Source organism: Haliotis rubra, unplaced genomic scaffold, assembly GCF_003918875.1.
Source record: "Haliotis rubra isolate DU_JTF1 unplaced genomic scaffold, ASM391887v1 Scf280, whole genome shotgun sequence".
Taxonomy (NCBI): domain Eukaryota; kingdom Metazoa; phylum Mollusca; class Gastropoda; order Lepetellida; family Haliotidae; genus Haliotis; species Haliotis rubra.
In genome coordinates this window covers 179101-191568 of record NW_025766892.1, presented here as the reverse complement: position 1 = coordinate 191568, position 12468 = coordinate 179101, and the positions used below count along the sequence as shown (strand labels likewise).

Sequence of the window (12468 nt, the reverse complement as noted above, 5' to 3'; positions counted from 1 at the left end):
ACCAGGACCAACAGCCATCTCCCTCACTCCCACCAGGACCAACAGCTATCTGACTCCTACCAGGACCAACAGCCAACATCTCCTACTACTCCGATCAGGACCAACAGCCATCTCCCTACTCCCACCAAAACAAAGAGCTATCTGACTCCCCTACCAGGACCAACAGCCATCTCCCTACTCCGATCAGGACCAACAGCCATCTCCCTACTCCCACCAAAACAAAGAGCTATCTGACTCCCCTACCAGGACCAACACCCATCTACCTCACTCCCACTAGAACCAACAGCTATCTGACTCCCCCACCAGGACCAACAGCTTTCTGACTCCCCTACCAGGACCAACAGCAATCTACCTCACTCCGATCACGACCAACAGCCATCTCCCTACTCCCACCAAAACAAAGAGCTATCTGACTCCCCTACCAGGACCAACAGCCATCTCCCTACTCTCCAACCAGGACCAACAGCCATCTCCCCAGCATCTCTTCCCACCAAAACAAAGAGCTATCTGACTCCCTACCAGGACCAACACCCATCTCTCCTACCAGGACCAGCCTCCCCTCCAGGACCAACAGCCATCTCCCTACTCCCACCAAAACAAAGAGCTATCTGACTCCTACCAGGACCAACAGCCATCTACCTCTACTCCCACCAGGACCAACAGCCATCTGACTCCACTCCCACCAGGACCAACAGCTATCTGACTCTCCTACCAGGACCAACAGCCATCTACTCTCACTCCCACCAGGACCAACAGCTATCTGGCTCCCCCACCAGGACCAACAGCTATCTAGCTGACTCCTACCAGGACCAACAGCTATCTGACTCCCCTACCAGGACCAACAGCCATCTACCTCACTCCCATCAGGACCAACAGCCATCTCTCACTACTCCCACCAAAACAAAGAGCTATCTGACTCCTACCAGGACCAACAGCCATCTCCCTACCATCAGGACCAACAGCCATCTCCCTACTCCCACCAGGACCAAGAGCTATCTGACTCCCCTACCAGGACCAACAGCCATCTACCTCACTCCCACCAGGACCAACAGCTATCTGACTCCCACCAGGACCAACAGCCATCTGACTCACTCCCACCAGGACCAACAGCTATCTCTGAGCTATCTGACTCCTCCCAGGACCAACAGCCCATCTACCTCACTCCCACTCAGGACCAACAGCCATCTCCCCTACTCCCCACCAACACAAAGAGCTCCCATCTGAGCTCCTCCCTACCAGGACCAACAGCCATCTCCCTCCTCCCACCAGGACCAACAGCCATCTCCCTCACTCCCACCAGAACCAAACAGCTATCTGACTCCCCTACCAGGACCAACAGCCATCTGACTCTACTCCCACTCAGGACCAACAGCCATCTGACTCCCCTCAGGACCAACAGCCATCTCTAGGACCAATAGCTATCTGACTCCCCACCAGGACCAACAGCTATCTCCTACTCCTACCAGGACCAACAGCCATCTACCTCACTCCCACCAGGACCAACAGCTATCTGACTCCCCATCTCCTAGGACCAACAGCCATCTGACTCTCCCACCAGGACCAACAGCTATCTGACTCCTACCAGGACCAACAGCCATCTCCCTACTCCCACCAGGACCAACAGCCATCTCCCTACTCCCACCAAAACAAAGAGCTATCTGACTCCTACCAGGACCAACACCCATCTCCTCACCCCTATCAGGACCAACAGCCATCTCCTCACTCCCACCAGGACCAAAGAGCTATCTGACTCCCCTACCAGGACCAACAGCCATCTACCTCACTCCCACCAGAACCAACAGCTATCTGACTCCCCCACCAGGACCAACAGCTATCTGACTCCCCTACCAGGACCAACAGCTATCTGACTCCCCCACCAGGACCAACAGCTATCTGACTCCCCCACCAGGACCAACAGCTATCTGACTCCCACCAGGACCAACAGCTATCTCCCTACTACCAGGACAGGAGCCATCTATCCACCTCACTCCCAGCCATCTCCCTACTCCCACCAGCTATCTGACTCCCTACCAGGACCAACAGCCATCTCCCTACTCCGACCAGGACCAACAGCCATCTACCTCACTCCCACCAGAACCAACAGCTATCTGACTCCCCTACCAGGACCAACAGCCATCTCCCTACTCCGATCAGGACCAACAGCCATCTCCTACTCCCACCAGGGGACCAACAGCTATCTGACTCTCCCACCAGGACCAACAGCCATCTCCTCTCCCACCAGACCAACAGCCATCTGATCCTGGAGGACCAACAGCCATCTGACTCACTCCCACCAGGACCAACAGCTATCTGACTCCCCCACCAGGACCAACAGCCATCTGACTCCCCCCACCAGGACCAACAGCTATCTGACTCCCCCCTACCAGGACCAACAGCCATCTGACTCACTCCTACCAGGACCAACAGCCATCTCCCTACCTCACTCCCACCAGGACCAACAGCTATCTGACTCCCCCTACTCAGGACCAACAGCCATCTGACTCCCCTCCACCAGGACCAACAGCTATCTGACTCCCCTACCAGGACCAACAGCTATCTGACTCCCCACCAGGACCAACAGCAATCTACCTCCTCCCACCAGGACCAACAGCTATCTCCCTCCTACCAGGACTCCCCTACCACAGCCATCTCCCTACTCCCACCAGGACCAACAGCCATCTACCTCACTCCCACCAGAACCAAGAGCTATCTGACTCCCCTACCAGGACCAACAGCCATCTCCCTACTCCGATCAGGACCAGCAGCCATCTACCTCACTCCCACCAGGACCGACAGCTATCTGACTCCCCTACCAGGACCAACAGCCATCTCCCTTACTCCCACCAGGACCAACAGCCATCTGACTCCCACCAGGACCAACAGCCATCTGACTCCCCCACCAGGACCAACAGCCATCTGACCTCCTCCACCAGGACCAACAGCCATCTCTCCCCACTCCAACCTATCACCAGGACCAACAGCCATCTACCTCACTCCCACCAGGACCAACAGCTATCTGACTCCCCTACCAGGACCAACAGCTATCTGACTCTCCCACCAGGACCAACAGCCATCTCTCTACTCCCACCAGGACCAACAGCTATCTGACTCCTCCCACCAGGACCAACAGCCATCTGACTCCCTACCAGGACCAGCAGCCATCTCCTCCCCAACCAGGACCAACAGCTATCTGACCTACTCCCACCAGGACCAACAGCTATCTGACTCCCCTACCAGGACCAACAGCCATCTCCCTACTCCGATCAGGACCAGCAGCCATCTACCTCACTCCCACCAGGACCGACAGCTATCTGACTCCCCTACCAGGACCAACAGCTATCTCCCTCCCCTACCAGGACCAACAGCTATCTGACTCCCCCACCAGGACCAACAGCTATCTGACTCCCCCAGGACCAACAGGACCCAATCAACAGCCATCTCCCTACTCCCACCAGGACCAACAGCTATCTGACTCCCCTACCAGGACCAACAGCCATCTCCCTCCTCCGATCAGGACCAACAGCTATCTACCTCACTCCCACCAGGACCAACAGCTATCTGACTCCCCTACCAGGACCAACAGCTATCTCCCTATTCCGACTCAGGACCAACAGCCATCTCCCTACTCCCACCAAAACAAAGAGCTATCTGACTCCCCACCAGGACCAACAGCCATCTCCCTCTCCCCACCAGGACCAACAGCCATCTCCCTACTCCCCACCAAAACCAACAGCTATCTGACTCCCTCCCCTCTCCCTACCAGGACCAACAGCCATCTCCCTCACTCCCACCAGGACCAACAGCTATCTGGACTCACTCCCACAGGACCCAACAGCCAACAGACTCCCACCCCACCAGGACCAACAGCTATCTGACTCTCCCCACCAACAGCCATCAGGACCAACAGGACCAACAGCTATCTGACTCCCCACCAGGACCAACAGCCATCTGCCTTACTCCCACCAGGACCAACAGCTATCTGACTCCCCCACCAGGACCAACAGCCATCTACCTCAAAACAGCAGCCATCTGACTCACTCCCACCAGAAACAACAGCCATCTTCCTACGTCCACCTGGACCAACAGACATCTGACTCACTCCCACCAGAAACAACAGCCATCTGACTCCCACACCAGGACCAACAGCCATCTGGTATATTAGTCCCCTATCAATTAACTCTTGTCATCAGCATCCCCCAAGACAGTAGTCTTCCACCCCTGCCAGTCAGTACTCACCCTCATGGCAGTAAGGAAGTCCATCAGGCGATACTTCTCCTTAAGGATGCGGACCAGTTCTGCACACACCACATGATATCTGCGAAGTATGTGTGGGTACAGACACTCCTGGAGCAGCATCTCAACTGGTTGTAGGTTCTCAGACTTTAGCCCCCGCAGTAACCTATCACAGCCAAGGGTATAGTCTAAAATTATGCCGTAAGAGTAGCAAATGATCACAAGCAGTCGACTTTATTTCTTAACATGACAATACCCAATTATGACATTAAATAACCTATATAAATACTATAGGATTTATACAAACCTGTAGAGGTTATGAATTCTTTGAAGAAAGTCCTCCTTGGGGTACATATAAGCATTAAAATGTCCATCTTAAATCCTACTTACAGTTGTAACTATATTTTTCAAAATATATTCACAAAACAAAAACTTGTTTTGTCTTGTGAGACCACCCCCTACAGCCAAAAGCAGGTAACTCTCGCCGTCTACCTCGTACCTCACTTTTAATGCTGAACGTATCAGACAGAATGAGGGGAGGTGGTGGGAGTCAGACTTCAAGGAGGACTTTCTTCAAAGAATTCATAACCTCTACAGGTTTGTATAATTCTTTTTCAGAAGAAGTCCTCCTTGGGGTACATATAAGCATAAGACAGACTCCCAAAGATATTTGAGCCGGGTGTGGCATTCTGTCTGGCAACAACTAAACCCGTGGTGGAGTGAAATCTACAACCGATACGGAAATAGAAAAAACACACTTACCGAGCCACCTGACAGCTGATGTCAATCAGGCGGGGGCGTGACTAGGGCGGGAAATAGAGAGCCCAAGCTTATACGTCAATTGGCTCAATTCAATTATGACATAAAACCCCACCCCCAACCATTACAATGGAAAGGAATGTATGGGGACATGCCGAAACTACTCCCAAGCCTAATGTAGCCTGAACCAGCGAAGCGAGGCGAGAGGTATAAGGGTAGGGAAAGCGTAAAAAAGCTTAAAAGCCAATAACCCAGGAGTCGAGCTAATAAGTACTGCAAACTAATGCTCGAATGCACCCCTGTTTGGAAGAGGGCTTTGCCAGGATCTCAATAAAACCCAGAGAAATTATTAGCCTCGCTAAAACTTTCTGAGGAAATCGAACAAGTACAAACGCCATTGTATGAGTGAAAAGCAGGATAAAACACCCCCACCAAACGCACTCGGCGCGAGGAGGGTAAGTGTAAACCAAACCGAGCACGATCCTTAGAATGCGTATCAAGTCGGTAATGTCGAATGAAGGTGTTCTGTCGGCTCCAAAGAGCAACATAACCGATCTCTTCATTGAGCAGTCCCGCTGTGTATTGCCAACAAAGCGGCATCTGCCCTACCAAGTCTGCTTTCAACCCCTTGGGGGAAGGAAAACCATAGCATTGTAACCGAACAATTACGGAAACAAGCCAACGAGATAAAGTCCACTTGCTAGCAGACTCCCCAGTCTTCCCGCCACCAAACAGAACACATGGGTACCCGTACAGATCCCTTTCGTTCGTTATAGTCACTCCAACGGGTGAGCAATCGAAAGATCGGTCCCTGGTGTGGAAGGCTGGGTAAGGGGTGGAAGATCGATATGAGCAGTCACGTGGAAAGCAATATCGATCTGAAAGTGGTAGGTATCCGGGAGGCGAATACGGACATGATCAGTATAAAAAACTGTCAGTGTCGGGTCAGTGGGTATCGCATGGATGTACCCGACCCTTCTACCAGAGCTCACCACCACAAGTAAAGCCGTCTTCCACGTCAACAAGTGAAGTGAGAGAGACGATATACTTGAAAAGTCAGGGCCAGACAGCCAATTGAGAATAATTGGCAATTTCAAGGTTGGCTGGGTCGCCGCCAAGGCGGTCAAACCCTGTTCATGCCAGCTACGAGCTGTGCACGAGGGTGTTGTGTTACCTGAGGGTGTCGGGGTGTTCTACCCTTTCTCCCTAGGCAATCTGTCTAGCCACTCTGGTTCTGGGGATGATGTAGCTAAGATGGATAGTCAAAGATAAGTCCGGTATGGTGTTCAAGTCCATTTATTTTGGAATGTATTCTTTCACAAAGGTCCTCAGATATTGCCTAGCTTTCCTGGTCTACACACAACACAGATGCACAAACTTCATGGAAGAACTTGTTGGTTTCTTGCACAACTCCTAAAGTTACTAGTTCATCTGAGCCATTCTCTCAATATACAGAGAGAACCTCTCAAGTCAACGGTGGGGCCCAGAATCGCTTCTGTTCCCCTCGAAAATGTGAGAAAAGTCTTCTTTGACAATTTTGGCTCCTCCCCCCGAAATAATGTCCTACCTCATACCAAAATGACTCATATCCAATCTTAATAATTAGTTACTTTCATTAGTCCCTTTCGGAGACTTTATTTGGTACCATCAAATTCTTCCAGTGATAAAATGACATTGCTAGTTATCCTTAAACCATCCATCAACCAAACGTTGACATATCTAACTAATATCTCAGACTGGTAGGCGCCAAAAGATACTTAATCAAATCATTTCTGATCCTATGCGTGCCCCTTTATTGACAAACTGACCAAACTGACCATCTGTATCCCAAATGTCCATCCACCCAATTGTGTAGAAACACCAGTTTGAACCTTTCACTCTCATTTATGTCAATTCAGAGAAATTGTTATTCCCCAAGAAAAGTGAATCAATAACAGTTCGGTTAGCTTGGTCAATGCACTTTCCCAGTACATTCACCCTTCTTAACTTGATTTCAAATTTTCCTTAAATATTTATAAAATGCATATAATGTTTTCAACTCTAAATATCCTGGTTATAGTTGCCTAGGCAGAGCACCATCGAACGAGGTGTGAAACGTAGAAATAGCCATGGAGTACCCGGGAATGGTGGAGGTCATAAGGCTCTCAACCAAAACAAGGTTATAGTAACTCCAATATCCGAACTAAATCATGGGTCTCATCCTCAAACTCGCATCACCCCCAAGAAAGACCGGATCCTGCTTCGAGACGAGGTCTGACTTCGTGAGGCTGACAATTCGGCCCAGTTTCGTAAGCATAACCAACACTATCGTGAGGTTCCCAGACTCAACTGTTATTCTAAAACCCAGATGAGCCAGTCGCCTAGGTACGGGTGAGAACACCGGCACTGCAATCTGGCTATCTGGGCTGTAATAAACCTCAATTTGGTGAACACCCTTGGCGCCATAATGTAGCCTAAGGAGCACACGAAACTGGTAGCACATCCGGTCGAAGAAGAACCGAAGGTAAATCTTGAAATCTGGGTGCAATGGAACAAGGAGGTACGCTACCTCAAGGTCAATTGACGTGCGCCAATCCCGTCTTGACAGATGAGATCACCGAGCGGAGTGTCTCCATCTTGAAGTACAGTACTCTATCAAAGTAGCGAAAAGAGCCGAAATCGACTTGTCCACTGTACGAGCCTGAACCCCGGTTCCGAGGCACATGAGAGGCACCTGATAAATCAAGGTGCCCCAAGCACTCAGACAGACCTTGGAGCGTCGAGGTGACCGACACACCCGGTACACTCGATAGCTTCAGGCCGAGACCTAACTACAGGCGCCAGGAATCTGTGCTCTACCAGTGCCGAAGCCCGGGTCAGTGCTACTCAGGGGGTTCAGAGCATCCGTGGAGCCGAAGCTCGGCGGTTCGAGACCGAACCCCGATCCTGAGACACGTAGGAGTAGCCTGATAAATCAGGGTTCCCCTAGTAGTGTCTCCAAAAGCGCACTGAGCATATAGTCAAACATAGCCTATAGCACTATATAACTACCCATACACATATATATATATAAGTGCTCGGATCAGCGGTTCCAGTTCGAACAACGATCCCAAAACACCTGGGAGTAGCCTGACAATGCAGGGTTCCCCTGGTGTACACGGGTAGATCTCGGTGCTTTGAGGTGATCGGTAGCTCCATCACACTCAACAGCCTCTTGGCAAGGGCATCGATAGACATCAGGCCGAGACCTGAGCTAACAGCGACGGGGATCTGCTCCGTACCGGGGCCGAAGCCCAGGTCGGTGTTAGTCCGACCCCGGTCCCGATACACATGGGTGTAGCCTGGCAATGCAGGGTTCCCCTGGTGTACACGGGTAGACCTCGGAGCGTCGAGGTGATTGGCAGCTCGGTAGCTCCATCACACTCAGCAGCCTCCTGGTCTGGGCATCAATAGACATCAGGCCGAGACCTGAGCTACCGGCGCCATGGATCTGCGCCGTACCGGGGCCGGCCCGGTCGGTGCTAGTCCCCAGGTTCAGAGCGTCCCCAGAGCCGGAGCTCGGGTCCGATTGTCCCCGGGTGGTCAGACCCTTCCCGGAGCCGGAGCTCGGGTCGGAACCTCCCCCAAATGATGCGCCAGTGCAATCTCTACCCGTAGACTGGGTACCAATCTCCTCTCGGAGTCTGGAAACCACGTCTGAGATAAGCATGTGCACTGATGATCTCCGCTGCTGCTATAAGTAAGAAATCAATAAAGGGATTTCCTTAGAAACCTTTCCTCAAATATTATCCCCCGCCTGAAGCAGATTAGTGAAAAACATAAAATCTGCGTGCCTGAAAGAATGCGTGTGAGGCACAGAAACCCAGGCAAAAGACACAACCTCGGACACCATGAGCCATGTTGTGTGTAAACGTAAATAATGTGTATATGTGTAACATAACACAACATAATGTAACAGGAATATTGACGCAAGGGCTCTTATTATGAACATCCTTGATTGTCGTGAGCGTCCTCGACTAAACAGCGGAGGCACACCTTATGACCATCCTGTGGCAGTAGTGTGGCACTGCATGATGCACAGGGCTTAAACTGCAACAAACAGAACCACGCCAGTGTTACTAGCAGGAACTGTGAAGCAGCAAACATATAAACACAAGTAAATAGCCATAAATAAACGCACGGGCGATATTTAAATGCTACAAGCTACAGCCATTTAAATACTAAACATAAAATGCAAAGCAGAAAAAAGGCTAGCCGCACCTGCGTGTACATACTAGTGAGTAAAGTTGAGTGAAACCCTATCAAAATTACTCAACAACAACTTACCACATATTTGCTGAAAAGAGAGAGAATTTAGGCAAGCCTACCATAAAGTATGCAAACATAATTTATGAACTCCCTACTACAAGCTACCAAGAACATGTAGCAAGGAAACCACGATCACGCAGTTCGCCATTTTGCCTGCCACAAGAACCCACGGCAAAGTTACAACAAAAGATGAATGAGAATATCAATATATGAAGTCCATCTAATACCCATGCGTAAAGAAAGGAACCATACATACAGATTGAGACTCTTTTACACTCATCATATCGGTAGGAGCTCCAAACTCGAAATGAACACCACGCACGTCTATTCAACAGAACAACAGCATGAAAAGTGAGGTACGAGGTAAACGGCAAGAGTTACCTGCTCTTGGCTGTAGGGGGCCCGGTGGGGCCCTGTAGGGGTGGTCTCACAAGAGAAAACGAGCTTTTTGTTTTGTAAATATTTTATTGAAAAATATAGTTACAACTGTTGTAGGATTTAAAATGGACATTTTAATGCTTATATGTACCCCAAGGAAGACTTCTTCTGAAAAAGAATCAAGGGATTCCTGGGATCGTGAATAATACAAAATCTTCAACATAAGTGCACAATATGGTATTAGGCTACACAGAATCATAATAATAATAATACCGGCCACATATGATAAACCGGACTCCAATCACCAAGTTAATGCCTATTGTGATACATGTTGGAGCAGGTAATGCTACCACTGTCGGAAGGTGTGGGTGGGATCAACACTGTGTAGTATTGTGTAAAAGGTAGTTTAAATGTGCCTTGAATGATGGGTGTCATAGTAACAGGTTCAACTCTGCTGGTAGATTGTTCCAAAAGTTGAAGCACTGTGTTTGAAATATCTAAAGCTATAATTCTTCAAGCCAGTTTCTGGAACTTCCACCAGGTAGTCACTTTCAGAACATGGGGATCTAGATGGCTTTGCATTCATAACCTATCTGCTCTGTATTTCTCAAACCCACAGCCACATTGTGAAGAGGTCTTCCTCACCTCAGCTCCCTGTGCTCCTCAGATTCAACTGGGCCCACATGCAGATAGCCGAACACTGTCTCAAAGTTAATTCTCAGCAGAGGATCATAGACACCAAGTCCCCTCATCTGTTGTTCAATCTGTGGAGTCAGGACTGGCGTAGACACAGTTGTCTCCCTTTTCCCATTCTGTGATTTACCAGCTGCTGGTGACTTGGACCCAAGGGTCTTCTCCAATGATTTCATAAACGTGTCGTATAGTGATTCTGGTTTACCTGCAGCAAGAAACATATAACATACAATGAAAATAATATTGAATAGTATTCAAGAAAAATAAATAAAATGTCATTTTAATATTGATAGATACTTCGATTCGTGAGTGAGTGTATACGAGTAACATAGTCAAAGACTGAGAGTCTATGAAAACTAAGTATCGCCGCATACATCCAGAAAATCAGAAAATATCTAATCAAACAAACTAGCTACATTCCTTTTCCTAGACACATACCATCTTTATTTCCTATGACTTGGAATAACTGTCCCAAGTGTTCAAGCACTTCCATGGATTTTCCTGTTAACACAATATCCTTGACAACTGGCTGAAGGAACTTGGGAGCCCAGGCTGTTGCCACGGAAACCTGCTCATGCTCTGGAAACTGGGCAATAGTTGTGCTGAGCACACTGGAGTTTGGTGAACTCTTGGGCATGTGGAGAACAAAAGCATTCTCCCAGAAGGTCTCATCTACTGACTTTACATTGTCATTTCTGGAAGAAATATTAGTACATGTAAGTCTCAGCATTTCAGTTTACAAAGGTTGGCTGCGAATACACTGAACAGAGAACTAGACCAATTGTGCATGCAGATGCAAATACAGCATAGTTTAAGTCAATCTGTCCCCAGTACGACGAAGCATTGTTACTTCAATAAGAGGCCACTCTGCCCATCTCAAGGCATGCTTAACACTGACTTAAATTGTTGGCCTTTTGAAAGATCTTGCTTGCAAAGTCAATACTGTTCAAAGCTTGAACAAACATTAAACCTACAAACAGTGGCTGTGGTCACCTGTCAGAACATGTTCTACCTAGGCTTGGCCAGTACTTACCTCTGAACAACAAACTCATTCATCGGGTCATTCAAGTGGCCATTGTTGATCCAGTCTCCAATGATCTGCAGATAGGGCTGAGACGTCTGCATCCACATCGGCAGTAACAGCATGATCTGCAATAAAGACATCACCAGATCAAAATGGATCCATACACAAATCAACAACAAAGATGACATATAATGAGTTAGAAGATAAACAATATCCCGTTTGATTGACAGCAAGTTGGTCTAACGCTGCTCTAAACAGTTATTCACAATTTCAGTTAAGTTACAGCATGTCAGCTAGATGTGGGTTGAAAGCCTGTAGTGAAACAGGCCCCAGACATTTACCAACCAGCACAGTGGTGAGAAACATATACTGGGAGTGAACACCACTAATGCATCATATTGAACACCCTACAACCAGTGACCTACCATGTCAGGAGTGAATTCTCCAAGTGAGTCATACTCTAGCACAGTGTTGTACAATACACTGAGGAGATGAGAAGCCTTGAGACTGTTGGTTGGGAGACTAGCAGCGGCTGCCACACCGTTGATATACAGGGAGTACACCAAGCTGATTTTCTGACTCCATGTGTGTAACTCCACCGACATCATTGATAGGGTCATGACCTCTTCTGAATACAAAACAAACTTTCACAATCTCTTTCCATTCTTGTTTTTTTTTATACTCCCATACAATCTTACATTGCAATCTTAACATCACAGAGGGCGGTGGGGTAGCCTAGTGGTTAAAGCGTCTGCTCGTCACACCAAAGACCGGGGTTCGATTCCTCACATGGGTACAATGTGTGAAGCTCATTTCTGGTGTCCCCCACCGTGATATTGCTGGAATATTGCTAAAAGCGGTGTAAAACCATACTCACTCACCGCTCACTTAACATCAGAGGATGTGTTCTGGCGATTAGGTGTCTGACTCTGAGGGTGTGCGTCCGAATCCCGGACGGGACTCAACCCATCAAAAGTACTAGAAACTGTAGTTTACTCAAGAAAGTGTAATCCCAAATATAACATATGTTACAGAGGACATGTACTTCATCTGAAATGATCTCATTGAGTTCCAGAGAAGGTGTAAGGGAATTG

General features: G+C 48.7%; 1 protein-coding gene across 1 annotated transcript in view; it reads right to left on the bottom strand.

Annotated features, from left to right (window-relative positions):
- The window catches only part of LOC124281205 (gamma-tubulin complex component 5-like), a 41888-nt gene that overhangs the window by 13418 nt on the left and 16002 nt on the right, over positions 1 to 12468 (bottom strand). Inside the window, exons 10-14 of the mRNA XM_046717225.1 lie at positions 11800 to 12002; positions 11384 to 11499; positions 10789 to 11045; positions 10303 to 10555; positions 4237 to 4399 (exon numbers count right to left, since the gene is read on the bottom strand). Of these exons, the coding sequence (XP_046573181.1) occupies positions 4237 to 4399; positions 10303 to 10555; positions 10789 to 11045; positions 11384 to 11499; positions 11800 to 12002 (992 nt within the window). The remainder of the gene's footprint in view (positions 1 to 4236; positions 4400 to 10302; positions 10556 to 10788; positions 11046 to 11383; positions 11500 to 11799; positions 12003 to 12468) is intronic.